Here is a 21,463-nt window from a genome sequence, read left to right as displayed (position 1 = left end):
CAAATATTCAAAATATATTTTAAAGGCTAGTAATCTTTATACTGTGCATCATAATATCCACAACTCCAGATAGATAGATTAAAAATGCAAACATGAAAAACACTACTAATAGAGGAAACTGTGGACAAAATATCTTTATGATCTCAAAACAGAAAAGGATTTCTTAAACAAGACATACAGATGCAATGCACAAATCATAAATAAAATTAACTATATTAAGATTTTCAATGTCTACATCCCCAAAAGACACACTTAACAAAACAAAAGGCAAGTCACAAACTAGAAGAAACTTGAAGTGCCGTAAAAGAATATAGAAATAATTTTCTAAAATTAATAAGAAATAGAAGTAAAACATTGGTTAGGTATGTAATAGGCAAGTTACAGAAAAGGAAACACAAATAAATGGCAGATAAATGTATGTGAAGATGTTCAATCCCACCAGAATCCAGGAAATATGAATAAAAACCACAGTGAAATACAATTTAACATCCGCCAGCCTGGCAAAAATATTAAAGTCTGACACCATCAAATATTCCTAGAATAGGGAGCCTAGACAATTCTCACTGCCAGGGAAGTGGCGGGGAGGGGGTGTGGAGACAAAATGGCACGACCACTTCAGAGAGCAGCCTGGCAATACACGGGAGCACCAGAAGTGCATACATCCTTCTCCAACCCAGACACCCCAGTCCTGGGGATTCACCTTCTCACGTGCACAGGGAGATGTGTACAAGAAGGCTTACTAGAATTCTGTTACTGTGAAAAATTAGAAACGCCCTTATTATCCATCAAGAGAAGACTGAAGAAACAAACTGTTTCAGAGTTCTATAATGGAATATTGTAGTAGTAAATAAATTATAGCAATATGGATACCTCTCAAAAATTGGTTTCATAAAGTGAACTGCAAAATAATATAATATTACAGTTACAAACATGCAAAGTAGTTCCGTACGTTGTGTGTGGATGCATACATATATGCATGTGTGCTTACCTGCCAGGTGCCTGGGCAAGGGCTAGCAGGACAGTACCAAGAAGAGAAGGGGCGTCAGATGTATCTACAATGTTTTGGGTTTTCTTAAGTGTGGTGGCTAGTGCATGGGTTATAACGTTACTCTATATTTCATCCTGCATAAAACCTTTTAAACTTAAGATAACTAGTTTCTGTGATAAGAAATTTATTCTTTTAAAAGAAGAGGGTGACCATTCAGTGGTATCAGCAGAGCTGGTAGCTAGGAAGATGACGAGGAGTTTCCTTGCTCTCAATGGGTTCTGATTCTGTGATTACTTACCGCTTTCAAAGTCACTTAATGGTTCCCTCCCTTATTAATAGATAGTACGAGATGGCCCATGCGCTTAGTTACTCACTGCTTATAGTTTTTGCCATCTCTCTCTTTTCTCGGATAAGCTGTTTACGCCTCTCCCGGCATTCTTTGTTGAGTTTTTGCTGCTTGGCATTTTCCTCATGGAGCTGTGTGATTCGTTCTTGCAGCCGGCTCAAGGATTGGTTAGAAAAGACCAGGGTTCCAGAAAGATCACTAGGTATTTCTCCAAATACCACATGCTCTATCTATCAAAACAAAACAAAACAAAAAAACAGAACCAAGATCAAACTAAATGTAAGATCATGGGAAGCACTTCTTTTTCTGTCCCTTATTTAGGTGATTGCCTTTGGATTTCTATCATTTCCCAGCACTGAGTAAAAAGCAGCAGTTGCCTTCAGATAGTAAGCCACATAATGTACCTGTAGGGACAGCAAATCTTACCCCCAGACCATGATATCTGCTGCATACTCATGGAACAAGCATTTCACAGTGGGCGTATTAGGCAAATTGCTACATATGGCTAATCCAGTTTGGATCAGATTACACAAAATATATTTGAGGCTGATCTGAGCTTTTCCTTCTAAAATACAGCTTCCTCTCTTTACCTGACAAAATGGGGTATGAAATGCACCTCTGCACTTTAATATAAGCTGTAATTCTAATGAGTGTGGAAGTGAGCAAAGAGGGAAGAAAGAGAAAGGATATTTTCCTTTTCTCTTGCCCTCCCTCATAAACAAGCAGAGATTATGATAATTCTTGCATCATTAGTTCATGTCTATTTGAAGATGGTGTGAAAAGGAACATGTGTATAAGATCCAAGGCCTCAGCTTCCAAGCCATTCCATTCTTAAGTCATAAGCTCCTTGGGGCACCTGGCTGACTTAGCTGGAAGAGCACTGTGACTCTTAATCTCAGGGTCTTGAGTTTGAGCCTCATGTTGGGTGTAGAGACCAGAAAAAAATAAATATAAAAAATTAAGTCATAGGCTCCTGATTTCCTCAGACCCGAAATAATTAATTGCACTTTGGAATTGGTAATGGGCCACCAGGAAATATATATATTTGACTATTACTCTTTCATAACAATCTGAGAATGGATAAGAAAAGTTGGAGTGTCATTATTCAGGTAGAAATCTCAGCAAAGGGCTATACTTCTTCCCATCTTTTCTGGAAAAGCCTGGGTGTGGTGCCTCTTCTGCTCAGATGGTGGGGGAAGCTGGGGGGTGGGGGGTGGGGGTGACATGACATCCTCTCCAGACCCATCACCTGGTGGAGCTTGAGTGGAATCACAACCATCAGTTCATTCAGCCGCTGCTGCTTCTCTCGTTGGTAAGCCTCCAGGGCCTCCTCCGCTGCATTTAGGTTAGTTGCCACAATTTTTACCTGTGGAAATCCCCATGTGATAAATGTGATAAATGAGGACATCTTGGGAGATGAGTGGGACCTGCTCTGTTGGGCTGTGATTAAATGAATGATCCCAGTTTGCAGCCCAGGAATGTGTATTATTTTCTTCCTGCTAAGTCATGATTCATACTACTTTTTCAATCATTCCTGTGTCCCCAGAGTGTAAATGTTTCATGAATAGGAGTTCAGAAGACATGTTCTATCTCCCTTTTATTTTCTGCATGAAAAGCAGCTCTCAGCATGGAATGTCTTTGTCAAGATAGTGGGAATCTCATTTGGTCATAAATGACCTCAAAAAACAAAAGGAAAAAGTCCTTTAAAGCAGCAAAACTACTAACTACAGTACTTATAAAGCACATTCTTCATCTTAAAAATTTGAAAGTTTTCCAAATCATTTCCTACCTGCAAGAGAAGTAATTTATCAAAAATATTTGTGAATATGAATTAAACTACGTTGCCCTAGGAAAAAGGATTTAAGAGGGGAAATGAGCAAATAAGGCAGAAATCAAATCCATCAGCATAATTATACCAAAAGTTTAGCTTTACGTTCTCCAACATGGGATGCACATCCCCCAGAGGGTCAATAAAGTGATCTACTAGGGCACAGAGGGGGGAAAAAAAGATCAGTTTCTATTTCTATTTATTTTTATCTTATTCTTTTTCATTTCTGTTTTTGTGACTGTTTCCTAATATACAAAATATATTAGTATAATAGTTCATTAATATAATCTATAAGCAAATATACATATATTGTGGGCTTACATGCTCCACATTTTGTTCTTTACTTATAGAAGTATGTAATAAAAAGTTTGGAGATCAATGATTTAGATAAAGAGAGTCCAATCTTCAAAAGAGTCAACAGCCTACCCCACCACTATGCTTGAAGAGGAAAAACTTATAACACTTAAATGTTTGTTCTCTGGGGAGAAGGCCTAACTTATGTCTTGCTATGAAACAGCAGTACAGTAGCTGTGAGGGGATAAATAGGTAAGCACACCATCATACTTTTTTGGATAATGCATCATGTTCTTTTTTGAGGTTATCAATACTTTTCTTTTCTTCAACTAAGGCCTCCTCGATGTCCAACCTTTTCTCTCGAAGTTGAAGGGCCATTTCAAAAAGACCCACATCACAATCTGAAAAGACAGTCAAAATTAAAAGAAGCCCCATTGTTATAGAATGTACTAATATTAGAAGAGTGGATTTTGGAGCTTCAAAATTATTAATGACCATTTGTGAGTTCACTAGCACACTTTCACTCCACCTAGGGCTCCACCATTCCAGGTGGAAAAATTAATAGTATAAGTAATCATGATAGTAATTCTGATATGAGCATTGATGTTCTGAGCAGTACCATGAGCCAGGCTTTCTGTTTAGGCCCTTTATGTAAATCATCTCAGTCAAGTCTCCTAGGCTCTTGCAAGGTATAAACTATTTTTCCCACTTTATAGTTGGGGACCCAAAGTCTCAGAGAGGTCACATAGCTGATACATGACACAGCGGGATTCAGGTACAGTATTTCTCTACTAATTTCCACTATATCATGCCACAGTCACATTCATCCACAAAGCAATAGATAAAGTATGTGAAAATAAGAGTACTGCAATGGAATTTAGAAACCTTAGTTCTAGCCCTAGTTCCACCACTAAACTAGTTGTGAGACTATTTTCAGGCCATTTAATCCTGCTGTAAAATAAGAAGTTGCATTATAATCTTTTGAGCTCTATTTCACTCATACATATGATCTTAGAAAGACTCTTGTTTACAACATTAAAACAAGATTATAACTTTATTTGAAATTAAACCTTAAAATTTGATTTAAAATCTATATAAGGTGGCTACAAAAATAAATTTCACATCAAAATGAAGTTATTTTTTCTGTATTGGACAATTCATCTTTTGAGACTATAAAAATATTGGTCTGGCTGTGTCAGACTGGTTTTACCAATGAAAATAGTGAATATAAATTGCTAAGCATCCCCAAGAACCTGGCACAAAGTAGCCTTACAAAAAGGATTTTAAATATGAAAATTTGAATTGGTTTGTCAAAAAGAGAAACTTTGTAAAAAAAAAAAAAACACAGATGCATGCATACACACACTTCAATCTGTTATTTCTGCATAATTTGACTTTGAACCAACTATGAGTTATCTGCAAATTATTTGTCATTCATAAAATGGCTGCCTAATGAAAAGAAAATAAATGATCCAGAGAGCCAAAAAAAAAGCATTCATTCAACTATACTCCATACAACTTCAACCATGCTTCCCTTAAATTTTATTATGAGACAACTGAGAGACAAGAAAAAAAAAAAAGGGATCTCCTCAGTGTTATCAGTTCATATTCACACTTCACAGAGAACATATGGTTTTATCCAACTTACTTGTTGGGCAAATAGAATCATCAAAAACTTCATCATCAGATCCAGACTCATCTTCACCACTCTCTAAGCTAGATTCTTCTTCACTTGATTCATCGCTATCTTCATCTTCATCTAAATAGAGAAGGCATTTTAATAAGCAGAGAAGTTCCTGTGTTAACCTAAGTCTCAGATTTTAAAAATAAAGGTTTTTTTTAAAAATAAGTTAGTCACTAGGAATATAAGAGATAAGGCAGGCAATTAGTCAATATATTTAGAAGGGTTTAAAATGGTTAAAGACAATATTACCCAAAGAAATTTACAGATTCAATGCAATCTCTATCAAAATACCAATAACATTTTTCGCAGAACTAGAATGAATAATCCTAAAGTTTATATAGAACCAACAACAAAAAAAAAAGGCCTTAAATAGCCAAAGCAATCTTAAAAGAACAAAGCTGCAGGGATCATAATCCCAGATTTCAAGATATACTACCTAAGCTATAATAATCAAAACAGTTTGGCGTTGGCACAAAAATAGACACATAGATCAAGAGAACAAAATAGCCCAGAAATAACCCCACACTTATATGGTCAATCTATGACAAAGTAGGCAAGAATAAACAATGGGGAAAACAGTTTGTTCAATAAATGGTGCTGGGAAAACTGGACAGCTACCTGCAAAAGAATGAAACTGGACCACTTTATTATACCACACATAAAAATGAACTCAAAATGGATTAGAAACCTAAATGTGAGATCTAAAACTGTAAAACTCCTAGAAGAAAACAGGCGTTAATTTCTTTGACATCGGCCATTGAAACATCTTTCTAGATGTGTCTCCTAAGGCAAGGGAAACAAAAGCAAAAATAAACTATTGGAACTACACAAAATAAAAAGCTTTTGCAGAGTGAAGGAAGTCACCAACAAAACAAAAAATCAACCCAGTGAATGGGAGAAGATATCTGCAAATGATATATTCAATAATAGGTTAACATCCAAAATATATAAGGAATTTACACAACTCCAAAAGAAGAGAATAATCTAAGAAATGGACAGAGAATATGAATAGACATTTCTCCAAAGATGACATACAGATGGCCAACAGACACATGAAAAGATGCTCAACATCACTCATCATCAGGGAACTGCAAATCAAAACCACAATGAGATATATCACCTTACACTTGTCAAAATGGTTAGAATAAAAAAGACAAGAAATAACAAATGTTGGCAAGGATATGGAGTAAAAGGAACCCTCACACAGTGTTGGTGGGAATGTAAATTTATACCATATTTGTTCTGAAGGCAGACCAAATATGAGGTGGAAAATGTTACAGAGTTTCTCAAAAAATTTAAAATAGAACTACCATATGATCCAGTAATTCCACTACTTGGTATTTACCCAAAGAAAATGAAAAAACTAATTCAAAAAGATATATGCACTCATGTTTATCACAGCATTACTTACAATGGCCAAGATACGGAAGGAGCCATTGTGTATGTGTACACACACACACACACACACACACACAATGGATTATTACTCAGCTACAAAAAAGAAATACGATCTTGCTACTTGCAACAATATGGATGGACCTAGAGGGTATAATGCTAAGTAAAATAAATCAGAGAAAGACAAATCCCATATGATTTCACTTACATAGGAAATCTAAAAAAGAAAAGAAAAAAAAAAACTAATGAACAACCAAAAAAAAAAAAAAAAAGCAGAAACAGAACTATAAACATAGAAAACAAGTGGACGGTTGCCAGAGGGGAGAGGGGCCAAGAGATGGGCCAAATGTGTGAAGGGGAGTAGAAGGCACAAGCTTTCCAGTTACGGAATAAGTCGTGAGATGAAAAGTGCAGAATAGGGAATACAGTCATTAGTATTAAAATAGTGTTACATGAGGACAGATGGTGGCTGCACTTGTGGTGAGAGCTCAGTACAACATATGAAGTCATGGAGTCAATATGTTGTATACTTGACACTAATGTATGTAACATTGTGTATCAACTACACTTCAATCAAAAAGGATCTTAAAATAATAAAATTCTATAAAATAAAATAACCAAGTAAAAACAAACAAGCAAATAAATAAATAGTTGAGGACACAGAGACCACAAACTCAAATGCCTGAAGAAGGTTGTGCAATTAATTTCAATGCATTGAATCAAAGAGGGTTGAGACCAAGCGGCCAAGCCACTTCTGCTGTGACCCACTTAACACATACTTGGTTTTATAGGGCCACAATTCCTAAATCATAGTGCCTTGAAAAAAAAAAAGACTTTCATAACTTATCTGAAGTAATGTTATTTTATTTAGCCAATTTAGTGTATATGTGTCCTACTGCAGAAATAAGGAGTTTGATTGAGAGATCTTACATTAAACCCTCCTGGTGATGTTAGTTGACAAAGACTGTATCCTTGTCCAAACTTGAGTCAGGCTCCTGTGAGTCCTCTTTCTGACCTGTAGTGGAACCATGAGCTCAGTCCTTGACCCACTTAGTCCAGTTTTAGCAAGAATCTTGCTGAGTCAGTTTAGTAAAAATCCTGTACCCTTGATATCCAACCAGATTCCTCCTTAATCCTTACCTTCACTATCTTTTCACTCTGGCTAATCTTTAGCAAAAATTCTGTTAGGTCAGTCTAGCAAATTATCCTACCTCTTAGTAATTTTTCATTCACTCACTCCCACCCTGCTCCTTGGCTATAAATTTCTACTCGTTCTTGTTGTACTCAGAGTTGAGCTGATCTCTCTCCTCTATTATAAAATCCTATTGTAGTGATGCCCCTGAACAAAGTTTGCCTTGTTGTTCTTTAACAAGTGCCATGAGTGTTTTCTTTCTATAACAGTACCATATATAATATATTCTATAAAATATAAAAAATATTAAACCACATCTTCCCCCCCACCCAGGAGTTTCAGATATAGGATTGTAGACCTCTCCCACACAACTCTACCCTATTTTCTTTAAAGCATCTTGAAGCCATCTATGAACCATGGATCACCAATTGGCAATTTCTATTTTAAGAAACATCAAATTAAGAATAAGATATGGACCTCATATTCTCTAGATTTCTTAAATGTATCTCTTAAAATTGCTCTAAGTGGTCTGTACCACCTTATGAAATAAATGACCAAAGTTTAAAATTAGACTTTAAAATTCCTACACAGATTTCTTTTCAGGAAGACAAATTAGAACTACTTTTTCTTATTCCTCCTGCAAAATACAGCTAAAATATGGACATTATACATAAAACAAAAATAAGATTCTGAAAAAGGGAAAGACAGCAGACCAAATATGAGGAACTGAGGAACAATACTATGGTGAGCTTTTTGGGTCTTCCTTTTGCCTCCTATATATATCAAACTTAGAAATGAATAAGTTAGCAACCTGGAAACACCAGTAGGTGCAGAGAAACAAGAGCATGTTCTCTCTAGCCAAATGGCCAAGAAAGAGGCAGCCTAACGAGACAAAACTTTTAGACAATATCCTAACCAAACACCACAGGGAAAAAAAATACTATGGTCTCACTCCCATCCCCATCAGTAAAGGCCAACCTAGACATCCACCCTTGCAAAGCTGCAGTGAAGCACCCAACATTCTCATCACCCAGGACAGTATCAGAGAAAGCCAAGCAGGGAACCAGGACATTTTGTTCCTGCTGGCTGGTAACCAGCCCTGCTCCCAAATCCCCACCAAGATGTCTGTGGAGACCACATGGATAGCCCGGATTTCTACCTTCACCTGGCAATAACTAAGACTCACTTTCTCTTCCCACAAAGGTCACATCAGAAGAACCCTACTGAAAAATGGGAAAAAGAAGAGCCCTAGTGGAGAGTCAGGACTTTCACCATTTCCCAGAGGTACCAAGGCCATCCCCACTATGTTGTCAGTAGACACTACATGGGGAACTGGAATTCCAGAACAAGGAGGTCCTCCTTCCACTGAATCACAGTGAAGGCTGAGTACCTCCACCTGGCAATAAGAAGTAGGTACCCACCCACCACTTTCTCTGGCCAAGCAGTGTTAGAAAAAGCCAAGAAAAAACCAGAAGATTTAAATAAGATACAGAGTCTTATAACATGATATGGAAGTTTCCAGGTTTCAACTGGAAGTCACTCATCATATCAAGTACCAGGAAGATCTCCAAATGAATGAGAAAAAAATAATGAATAAATGTCACTATTAAGATGACAGAAATGTTGTAAGTATCTGACAAAGTATTTAAAATAGCCATGATACAAATTCTTTAATATCCTATTATGAACATACTTTAAGCAAGCGGAAAATACAAAGAACTAAATGGAAATTTTAGAACTAAAAATACAATGACTAAAATAGAAACTCAGTAGATGGGTTCAACAGCAGAACAGAGGGGAACAGAGGAAAGAATCTGTAAACATGAGGATAGAACAGGGTGACAGGTATTTAAGAGGGCACTTGATGAGTTGAGCACTGGGAATTATACTATATGGTGCCAAATCGAACTTCAATTAAAAAAATAAATTATCCAGTTTGAAAAACAGAAAGAAAACTGAAAAACAAACATACCCCAAAATTCAGAGTCTCAGGGATCTATGGGACTATAATGAAAGGTCAAACATCCATGACATGAGTCCCAAAAGAAGTAAAGAGGACATTCTTAAAAGCGTTGAAGAAACAATGATTGAAAACCTCTCAAACTTGGCAGAAGACATTATCCTACAGATTAAAGGAGTGAACTCCCATCAGTATGAACCCAAAGAATCTACTCCAAGACATATCATAGTCAAATTCTGGAAACTAGAGACAAAAGGTCTGAAAGGCAATGAGAGAAGTGATACTTCACCTATAGGGGATGAACAATTTGAATATCAGAGGATTTCTCATTAGAAACCATGGAGGCCAGAAGGAAGTAACATAATATTTTTTAAATGCTGAAAGAAAAAAAGTCAACCTACAATCCTATACCTAGTAAAAATATCTTTTTGAAATAGGAAGTTAAGACATTTTCAGATTAAGGGAAAATAAAAAAAAATTGCCACTAGTATACCTATCCTAAAAAAATGGATAAAGGAAATTCTCTAAACAGAAGGGAAATAAATTTTTTATAAAGGAACTTTGGGAGATCATCAAGAAAAAATAAACATGGTAAGCAAAAATATGGGTAAATATAATAATAGGCTTCCTTTCTCCCTTTGAGTGTTTACATTATATTTGGTGGCTGAAGCAAAAAATATAACACTGTCTGATGTGGTTCTAGATATATGTAGGAGAACTGTTCAAGACAATTATATTGTAAATGGAGGAGATAAAAGGATGTAGAGACAGATGAGTATTCTATATTGACTTAAACTGGTAAAATGGTGGTCTGGGATAAATTGAGTATATATAATGTAATTTATAAAACAGCCACTAAAAAAGTTATACAAAGAGATATACTCAAAAGTCTAGGTAAAATTAAAATGGAATTCCAAAAATTTTTCAAGTAACCCATGGGAAGGCAGGAAAATGTAGAAGATACAAAATAAAAAAAAAAAAAACCTACAACAATTAAATGGCAGACTTAAGCCCTAATATATTAAATGTAAATGGTTTAAATACACCAATTAAAAGACAGAATAGATTAAAAAAACATTAACCATGTGCTGTCTACCAGAAGTTCACTTCTAATATAATAACATAGTCAAATAGAAAGTAAAAGGAGAGAAAAGATATGTCATGCAAACAATCAGAGCCAAGCAGGACTGGTGATATTAACATCAGATATAGTAGACTTTAGAGCAAAGAAAATTATATAAGTTCTTTCTCTGTCTAAAGTAAAGATAAAAGTGTCCACCTAATCAAGAAGACATAGTAATCCTGAAAGTGTATGCATAAAACGGGGCTGCAAAATATGAAAACAAAAACTGATAGAAATGAAAGGAGAAATAGATAAATCCATGATTATATTTGGAAATTTCAACACCCCCTCTCTCAACAATTGTTGGAACTATACTGAAAATCAGCAAGACTACAGAACAGAAGACCTGAATAGCATCGTTAACCTACAGGATCCAATTGACAGTAATAGAAGATTTAACCCAAAACAGCAAAATATAGGTTCTTTGCAAGTACCCACAGAACCAAGACGTCTAGACTATGTGTTAGACCATGAAACAAATTTCAACAACTGTAAAAGAACTGAAATCATGCAGAATGTGGTCTCTGACTACAATGCAATCAAACTAGGAATCAATAACGGAAAAATAACAGGAAATTCTCAAAACACTTGGACCCAAGCAACACACATGGATCTATATGATCCATGGAACCTAGAGGAAAGATCAATGTGAATTTTTTTTATTTTTTTTTATTTATTTATGATAGTCAGAGAGAGAGAGAGGCAGAGACACAGGCAGAGGGAGAAGCAGGCTCCATGCCCCGGGAGCCCGACGTGGGATTTGATCCCGGGTCTCCAGGATCGCGCCCTGGGCCAAAGGCAAGCGCCAAACCGCTGCGCCACCCAGGGATCCCCCAATGTGAATTTTAAAACTGCAGTAACATGAATGAAAATGAAAACCCAACTTAACAAAAATTGTAGAATCTGGCTAAAGCAGTGTTAAGAGGGAAATTATAGGGATCCCTGGGTGGCGCAGCGGTTTGGCGCCTGCCTTTGGCCCAGGGCGCGATTCTGGAGACCCGGGATCGAATCCCACATCAGGCTCCCGGTGCATGGAGCCTGCTTCTCCCTCCGCCTGTATCTCTGCCTCTCTCTCTCTCTGTGACTATCATAAATAAATAAAAAATTAAAAAAAAAAAAAAGAGGGAAATTATAGCACTAAATTAGAAAAGAGGAAAAGTCTCAAGTCAATAATTCACACACATCAAAACCTAAAAACATATGTTCAGAATAAATCCAAAGTGAGCAGAAGAAGGTAATAGTAAAGATAGGGGCAGAAATCAATAAAACTGAAAGCAGAAAAATAACCTTAAAAAAATCACTTATCCAAAGTTATTCAAACTTATCTAGTTTAATCCTCAAAAAGACCAAAATGACAAACCTCTAGCAAGTGTCTAAAAAAAAAATAGGAAAATAAGAAAAAAGGTACTAAAATCAAGAATGCAATAGGTGATATTACTATAGACTTTGCAGGTATTAAAAAGATAACAGGGAACCACAATGAACATCCCCACACACATAAATTTGGCAACTCAAAAAAAATTTTGGCAACTCAGATGAAATAGACCAATTTCACACACAAAAATATAAATTATCACTAGTCACCCAATATGAAACAGATAATCTGAATACTTCCATAGCTATATTAAAAACATTTGAGTTTGTAATTTTAAGACTCCCTTGAAGAAATCTACAGGTCCAAATAGATTCGCTGGAGAACACTACCAAACATTGAAAGAATTACTACCATACACATTATTTTCCAGAAAATCAGAGAAGACTTTCTAATTCATATTGTGAAGCCAGTATTTTCCTAAAACTAAAACCAGACAAAGACAGTACAGAAAAAGAGAAAAAAAGCAAACTACAGACCAATGATCTTCATTGATGTGTATAGACACAATTTTTTTTTTTTGTAAGCTCTACACCCAACAAGAGTGAGAGTTGCATGTTCTACCAACTGAGCCAGCCAGGTGCCCCTAGACACAAAATTTCTTAAAATATTAGCAAATAGAATTTAGCAAAAATTTATACAAAAAGAATTTATACAAGAAGAATTATACACCATGGGGGTGTATATTCAAGGGTATAAGTGTGATTCAATAATCAGTAATCAGCCAATGTAACCCACCATATTAATAGGCTAAAGTGAAAAAGAAATCACATCACCAATTGATGCAGAAACAAAATTCAACACCCATTCATGTTAAAAACTCATGAAAACTAGGACAGAGGGGAACTTCCTCAACTTAATAAGAGTCTATGAAATACCTATAGGTAGCATACTTAATGGTGAATGATTAAATGCTTTCTGCCTAAAAATGGGATTTAGGCAAGGATGTTGGCTCTCAACACTCTATTTCAATGTAATACCGGATGTTCTAAACAGTGCAATAAGGCAAATAGGAGGATATTGGCATAAAGATCAAAAAGAAAAAACTAAAACTGAACCTATTTGCACTGAACTAAAACTGAACCTATTTGCACTGAACTAAAACTGAACCTATTTTTTTTTTCTTTTTTAAATAAAATTTTATTTTTATTTATTCATGAGAGACACACACACAGAGAGGCAGAGACACAGGCAGAGGGAGAAGCAGGCTCCATGCAGGGAGCCTGATGCGGGACTTGACCCTAGGACCCCAGGATCACGCCCTGAACCGAAGGCAGACGCTCAACTGCTGAGCCACCCAGGCGTCCCTCACCAGTTCTTAATAGCTGACACCTAACTATGTTTCTGGAATGAACAAATGTGAGTAGTCTATAATAACTTTTCATAAAGCTTCATTAATTGAAATTATAGAATTTCATTTATTTTTTATGTATATATATTTAATTTTTTAAAGTAATCTCTATGCCCAACATGGGGCTCAAACTCACGACCCTGAGATCAAGAACTGCATGCTCTACCGACTGAGCCAGCCTGGTGTCCCTAAAATTATAGAATTTTAAATATGACTTTTTTCATGTCATATTTAAAGAAGAGTTTCATGAAACTCTTGTCTACATAGTAATTCCCAAGGAATCTATCAAAAACTCCTAGAACTAATAAGTGAAGTCACAAGATAGGAGATCAACATCTAAAAAGCAACTGTATTTCTACATACTAGTGTGAACAAGTGACATCAAGATTAAAAATAAAATAGCTCTATAAAACTGTATTAATGTATACTATTGGTGTGCCACTTATTTCCTTTATTTTCTAGGATATTGTGTGGCATTTTAATGAACTATTTTTACTTTTAAAAAAATAAAAGAGTATTTAGAATCACTTAAGGGGCACCTGGATGGCTCAATCAGTTAAGCATTCAACTCTTGATTTCAGCTCAGGTTGTAATCTCAAGGTGATAGGATCAAGCCCCACATATCAGGCTCTGAGCTCAGTGGTGAGTCTGCTTGAGAATCTCCCTCTCCCTCTGCCCCACCAACCCCCAAAACTCTCTCTCTCAGAAAACATAAATAAATCATAAAAATAAAATCACTTTAAAAAGGGAAATTCTTAGGTATAAATCTAACAAAACATGAACATGAATTGTATGTTGAAAATAGCACAACACTGATGAAAGAAATCAAAGCTTTAAGTGCATACTCACTGTACAACTGTACAACTTTAACTCATTGGAAGACTTAACAAAGATGTAGATTCTCCCCAAATTGATATAAAGTTTAACGCAATTGCCATCAAAATTCCAGTGAGATTTTTTTATAGATACAAAAATTACTCTAAAATATAGAAAGATAAAACAAATAGTTGAAACAATTTTGAGAAAGAAGAATAAAATGGGAGGAATGAATCTACTTAACTTCAGAACTCAACAGCCTCTGTAATCAAGACTATAATATTGGGGGGGGGGGTGGATAGACAAACTGATCAACAGAACAGAATACCCAGAAATAGATCCACACAAATATACCCAAGTGGTTTTTGACAAAGATCAAAAGCTTTTCAATGGGAGAAAGCTTTTGAAACCAATGGTGCTAGAGCAATTAGACATTCACAGGAGGGAATAAAAGGCCTTGGCCTAAGTCTCACATCTTGCATAAAAATTAAACACAAATGGATCACATACTTTAATGTAAAACTATAAAACTTTTAGAAATAAACTTTTAGAACTATAATAACTTTTAAGACTCTGGGACCTACAGCTCAGCAAAGAGTTCTTAGACTTTGGCACCAAAACAAGATCCAAAACAAAACACCCTCAAAACCTAATAAATTGGACCTCAACAAAAATAAAACCTTTTGCTCTGTGAAAGATCCTGTTGAGGGAATGAAAAGACAAGCTACACAATGGAAGAAAATATTTGCAAAGCACTTGTCAGACACAAGACTAATGCCTAGACTATAGAAAGGATGCTTAAACCTCAAGAGGACAAAAGTAAAAAATCCTAATCAAACGTGGACAAAAGACATGAAGAGATATTTTACCAAAGAGGACATCCAGTTGGCAAATAAACACAAGAGAAGATGTGCTTCTTACGTGAAACTACCCCTAAACTATCTTGGACCAGATACACACACACACACACATACACACACACACAAAAAAATTAACTCCACAGGGTTAGAGACCTACAGGTTTATATCCTCTCCCCTTCAACCCACAGTACCCTCTGTCTATGTTGTAGGAACAAAAAGTGTCAAATACATCCTTAGTTATTTCTCTGTTTCATGCTAATGAGAAAAAACTAGATCATATGTTAAAAAGAATTTCAAACCAGCATCTCCTTCAACCTCTTTTTTCTTCACCCGCTTAATCCTCTTTTTTAGGACTTTCATGAGGAAATTAGCAAATTTATTGTTTTCTCCAATGGCTGCTTGGAAACCAGCATAGAGTGCTTTTTCTTGGTCCTGGAACTTGGCAATTTCATTTTTTTTCTCTTCCATCTCCTTAAGAGTTTCATTTATTTTCCACTAGATGAACAAAAACAGGAATAGGTGGCAAAGTATTTCTGGTAAACCAGGTTCAGAGAACAATGTATATTACAAGGTAAGGTTACAGTTCACAAACATTTTTTAACCTTCTTAATAGAAGTTTACATTTCTAATGTTTGCAGAGCCATCCATTTACTTGGTTAAAATTTTATAATTCTTTTGTAAAAATCAGTTAAGTTCAGAATCAGATAAGATCAGCTTTTTAATGTTTAGCTTCCTCAAAAAATCTAAAGGAAATGAAATTTTTACTGTCAGTTAATATTTTTGTATGTGTGGCCTCAAAAACAAAAGATGTTTTTCATATGAATATCTAACAAAAACACACCTCATCTCCTAGTGCAGCAGATATACCTTAAAAATGATGCTACTATTCAGTATGTAATATCTATTTGATGGAATCCTTCTTGTTTCAAGACAAAAGTTGGGTGGTATAATTTATCTCTTTAAATTTAACACATAACAAATTTAACACTTTAAATTTAACAAACTTATTTTCCTCTGATACTCAAATATTACCATGAAACTATCACATTTTAGGAACTAGTCAACTTTTTTTCCAAGTATGTTCAGAAGGATAACATATAATCAAAACTCAACTTTATAGGATAGCTAGTGACAATTAAAATGTACTTTGAAATTTGAACTAAATAGAAGGGTCACTTTTGAAAAGTTATTCACCCACCTTACAAAACATCAGATCAAATTCACCATAAAATCTAATTCACTTCTCTCTGACCAAGAATACCAAGAGCTGAGCCAGCAGGAGTAAGAGGAGATTGGAGGTGGGGGGAGGATGAGGGACAAAAGACTAGAGGATCAGAACCACAGGGGAAACTAAGCTGAGAAGAGGAAGAAGGAAACAAAGAATCGAGTCCTCTCCATAACTAAAGGACACAGCCAGCCAGCTTTCTCCTGCCCTTTCATACCTGTATATCCTGCTCTTCTTTGTCTAATGAATTAACACGCTCTTGAAGTATGTTCTCCTGTTTCTCAAAATTCTTGAGGAGAAGCATTTCTTGAAATAATGTGACATGATGAAGGTCAGATAATTTCATCTGAGTATCTAGTTTCAGTTTCTGATGCCTCAGGAGACGGAGTTCTGCATCAAAAGTGACAATCAGTTCTTTGATCTGAGGTGGAAAAAGATTTGACTGTATGTTAGAACTTAAGAACAGATTAGTATTTTTAAGATTATCTAACAATACTGATTTGTTTAGGTAAAAGCATTTTCTCATTAAACTGTTATTATGGAGAATGAATTATATGGGCTCACGTGTGTGGATGCGTAGTTCTATAAATCAATTTATCAATATTATGAAATTTACTTACATAAAGTGTTAAGGATTCTGTAACTATAGCCCTGCCAGCTATTTCTTTGCCATGATTAAGCCATCAATCGAGACTGCCCTTCTTGCTCTGTGGTATGGTTTAACTCAGAGACTATGAGTTCTTTGTGTGTAGTGTTTCTATCTGCCTCCACTTTACCGCACAGTATCTCTACATTGCCTTTCATACAGGAAGCAGTAAATATTTCCCTCAACTTCTTGTTTTAAAAAATTTCAAACATTTCAAATGGTGATTTAATTTGTTACAGGGCTGGGATAAAATTGAAGTATCCCAAGCCCTGGGTCTAGACCTCATCCCACTGCCATCCCAATAATTTCAAATATTTGGTTTTGCTCTGATTTTGGTACAGCACACCCATCCCAAAGACAATGAAGAGATCAAAAAAGAGTCCCAAGGACTGGTTCTTCTGAGGAAACTAGTACAGTGGGTAGAAGACAAACCATTCCAAATTTTTCATTAGGCTGTGCTTGATGGGAAGCCTCAACAACCAAAAACCCATAATGAGCGAGGGCCCAGCCTGTGGCTAAGAAAAAGGAAGCGATCTGTGGGTTTGGGACAGTGACACTACTGTTAGAGAATTTGAGAACTGAGAAAAAAATTAAACTTTTGCTTATGTATGGTTATAGACTAAGTGGGGTCCTCTTCAATGTTTGCTCAACAAGTTTGAATTATTTTTAAATTTCTTTTGAGGCAGGACTATATTTTTTCAGTGTAACACCATTCCAAAATTGTACCACATAGATGTTGAAATTTGTAAGGCTCACACTTGTTTTGCTCTCACTCACCTGATAGCCTATAAGCTTTATGAGGATAGAGAGTATGTCTGGCTTGAGTATGACTGCATCCCTGCTACCTAACTAGCACTGTTCTTGCACAAAGAATGAACAATAAATATGTTAAGTTGATACCATAAATAAATTAGTTACAATTAAATCGATCAAACTTTTTACTAAATATTACACGTCTGGCATTTTCTAGACACTGCAGGGAAATCCAAGGACAATTCTATGTGGTCTTTCTCTCAAAAACTGTGTAACCTAATTTGCAAGACAAAATGAACGCATATGAGCACTAAGTAATGTACAGAGTTACTGAATCACTATATAGTACATCTGAAACTAATCTAACACTGTATGTTAGTCATACTTCAATTAAAAAAAACTTAGCACACATAAAACAGCAAGAAAGATAAGTGGAAAACATGAGGTGCTGCTTATAGGTGCAATTGGAGTTTAGAAAAAAGAAAAGTATGTAATATGGACAGGAGATTTGGAACTGGGCTGAGTTTTGCATGATGACTCACGTTTGAAAGGAAATCATTGCAGGTGGGAGGAAATAGCAAAGGAGAAGGCAAATATAAAATTCAGAATGAGGGTGGGGGTTGGGGGTGGGGAGGAGCAGGAAGAGTGAGAAAGCAAGGCTGACAAAGTAGAGATAACAAGTGAAGAATACATTTTGGAAGCTATAGGAAGTGTCTTTACGGGGTGAAGCTGGACAGACACTGAGGAAGGGGACTCTACAAGGTTGGCAGCAGGGAGCTATCTATCCAGCAAAGGCCTTTTGCCTTCCAGATTCAGAGCACCTCTACAACTGGCCCCAACCTGGTCTGATTTCCTAGAAATAAAAATAGATGCCATTCCAGCTCCAGAACAATTTTGAAGCCAGTCATCACCAGGAACATTCCCACTAATGAGGCAAATCACACATTAGAGAAAGGAGGATGTAAAAAACAGAGGGTGCCCCATTTTCCCTGGAAGGTTTTTAACATTATGTTCCGTCGAACATCTGAAAGATGTTCCATCGCTTCCCCTTTACCAAGACTTCAGTTAGATGCCAATTAATACGGATTTGCTCTTAATTCTTATCTTTGCCCAAAGCAAAACATTTAAAAGCTCTAAAGTTCTTAGGCAGAGCACAATAATTATCAGAAGGCCAGGGATGGGAAGGAAGCTAAGCCTTCAGTGAGCTGTGGGCCAGTCAGGGCTTGGGAAAGATTATCTTAGAGAAAATTTAAATTAATAAATAAGAAAGTAGATCTAGTTCTTCCCTGCTCGCCTCTCTTTCAGCTTTAAAAAGGCAGTTTCATCCCTTACCCTGTTGGTTAAATACTGTTGCATGTATAAGTGTTTAATCTCGTCCCTTTTCATAATCTCCAGCTCTACATCAATCGGATCTACTTTTTCAAATTCTGATAACTTTGCAGTGTCTGCACTGGACGCTGATGCCTTTGATGATTTAGACAATGAATCTCTTGTCAAGTCACCATCCTTTCTAGAAGAGAGTCTAAGGAATCCTCCACCTGAGCCTGCAGACTCCCCCAGTTGGTGGGACTTTTCATCCTGAATCTGCTGTCGCTTAAAATTTAGGAGAATTTCTTCATCATACTGGAATCTCTTTTCTGGAACTTCTTCTGGGTATATCTGGGGGACTTCAGGAATAGGAATATGCTTGGATATGTGAAGAGTTGCCTGGATGGTCTTCAGTTCTTGAACCAGGCACTGTATTTCCTCGATGACAGCCACTTTAAGGTCTCGTAGAGAGATGATACATTTGTTCATGTTCTTTTTCTTTGAATGGGCCTGATAAAAAGAACAGAAGGAAAAAAAATGACAGCCCACTCACAAAGAACAGTTTGAAATATGATTTTTGTCCCTTGACTGGTATGCCCAGCAAAAATCCATGATAAAATTTATCTGATCATTCCTATTTACTACTAAGTCACTCTTTACTCTAGCTTTTAGGGTGTTTCCCATTTAGCCTCTCCAAAAGAAGAAAATAGTCTGGATGTGACCTCTGGTATCCCTCAGCCACCTTGTAGGGCTCAGTCCTGCTGTTTTCTGACCACCCAGGGAAAATCCTTCCTGAAGGCTTGTACTCAGCCAGAGCCTAGAGAGAGAAAAGTCATTCTTTGGTGAGGAACACACACACATAACTGCCCATCCCTGATGGAAATTCAAATTCCACTGGCTTAGACACATTTAGGGTTGCCCACTTAGGGCCAAACTAAAGTGTAGCCTATTTTTATTCTGCATTTTGGCCACATTACTCCTGTTACTTCTTGTGCAGTCAATGTCACCATCCTGAATTTCAGTATCATGCTCACCGAGAGACCCCAAGATACTTTCTTGGTTCCTTCTTCATGTATTTAAGCCAAACTATGTCCGCTGTCTCAAGCTACAGGAGCCATAGTGACCCATTGTTCTGTCATTACCAGCTGTTTCCCAAGTCTTTATTTCCAAAATACTCTTACCAGAGCCTATAAGTACATGCAATCCTAATCCTATGTATAATTAATGAAGTGGTCCAAAGGCTATTAAGAATTACTTAGCATAAATATACAGGTTCTTTAAAAAAGGATCAAAAGGTACTTCTCCAAATAAACAGTAATAATATAGTAGTAGGGGACTTTAACATCCCACTTACGTCAATGGATACATCACCCAGACAGAAAATAAATAAGGAAACAGTGGCTTTGAATGACACATTAGACCAGATGGACCTAACAAATATATATAAAATATTCCATCCAAAAATGGAATACACATTCTTTTCAAATGTACATGGAATATTCTCCAGAATGGATCACATGTTGGGCAACAAAACAATTCTCAATAAATTTATAAACATGGAAACCATATCATTCATTGTTTTTGACCACACTGGTATGAAACTAAAAATCAGTTGCAAGGAAAGAACACAAATACATGGAGGTTAAATAATATGCTATTCAACAATGAATGGATCAACTGAGAAATCAGAGAAGCAATTTTAAAAAATGAAAAACAGTCAAAAATCTTTGGAATGCAGCAAAAGCAGTTATAAGAAGGAAGTTTATATCAATACAGGCCTACTCAAGAAGCAAGAGAAAGCACAAATAAACAACTTAATCTTTTATCTAAAGGAGCTAGAAAAAGAACCCAAAAAAGGCCCAAAGTTAGTAGAAGGAATAAAATAGTAAAGGTTAGAGCAGAAATAAATGAAATACAAACAAACAAACAAAACCAATAAAAGATCAACAAAACCAGGAGCTGCTTTTTAAAAGATAAACAAAATTGATAAACCTTTAGTTAGATTCATCAAGAAAAAAGGAGAGGACTCAATAAATAAAATCAGAAGTGAAGGAGGTGAAATAACAACTGACTCTACAGAAATACAAAAGGATTATAAGAAAATATTACATCTTTTTTAAAAAGAGGGGAGGGATGCCTGGGTGGCAAACCACAATCAACAACACATTGAAAAAAATATTCACCACAATCAAGTAGGATTTATTCCAGGGATGCAAGGGTGGTTCACTATTCACAAATCAATCAAAGTCATATATCACATTGACCAGAGAAAGAATGAAAACCTAACAGATGTAGAAAAATTCAATATCCATTCATGGTAAAAATAAAAAAGCTCCCAACAAAGTAAGTTTAGAGAGAACATACCTCAACATAATAAAGGCC

At 36.1% G+C, this 21,463-nt stretch overlaps 1 protein-coding gene across 1 annotated transcript in view; it reads right to left on the bottom strand.

Moving 5' to 3' along the window:
* The window catches only part of CFAP44 (cilia and flagella associated protein 44), a 129,756-nt gene that overhangs the window by 9,407 nt on the left and 98,886 nt on the right, over nt 1-21,463 (bottom strand). The window contains exons 26-32 of the mRNA XM_041757344.1: nt 19,106-19,591; nt 16,592-16,795; nt 15,449-15,644; nt 5,105-5,215; nt 3,727-3,857; nt 2,584-2,700; nt 1,363-1,564 (exon numbers count right to left, since the gene is read on the bottom strand). Coding sequence (XP_041613278.1) covers nt 1,363-1,564; nt 2,584-2,700; nt 3,727-3,857; nt 5,105-5,215; nt 15,449-15,644; nt 16,592-16,795; nt 19,106-19,591 — 1,447 coding nt within the window. The remainder of the gene's footprint in view (nt 1-1,362; nt 1,565-2,583; nt 2,701-3,726; nt 3,858-5,104; nt 5,216-15,448; nt 15,645-16,591; nt 16,796-19,105; nt 19,592-21,463) is intronic.

The sequence above is a fragment of the Vulpes lagopus genome, chromosome 1, assembly GCF_018345385.1.
Source record: "Vulpes lagopus strain Blue_001 chromosome 1, ASM1834538v1, whole genome shotgun sequence".
Lineage (NCBI taxonomy): Eukaryota > Metazoa > Chordata > Mammalia > Carnivora > Canidae > Vulpes > Vulpes lagopus.
This window is presented reverse-complemented; position numbering and strand designations above follow the sequence as displayed.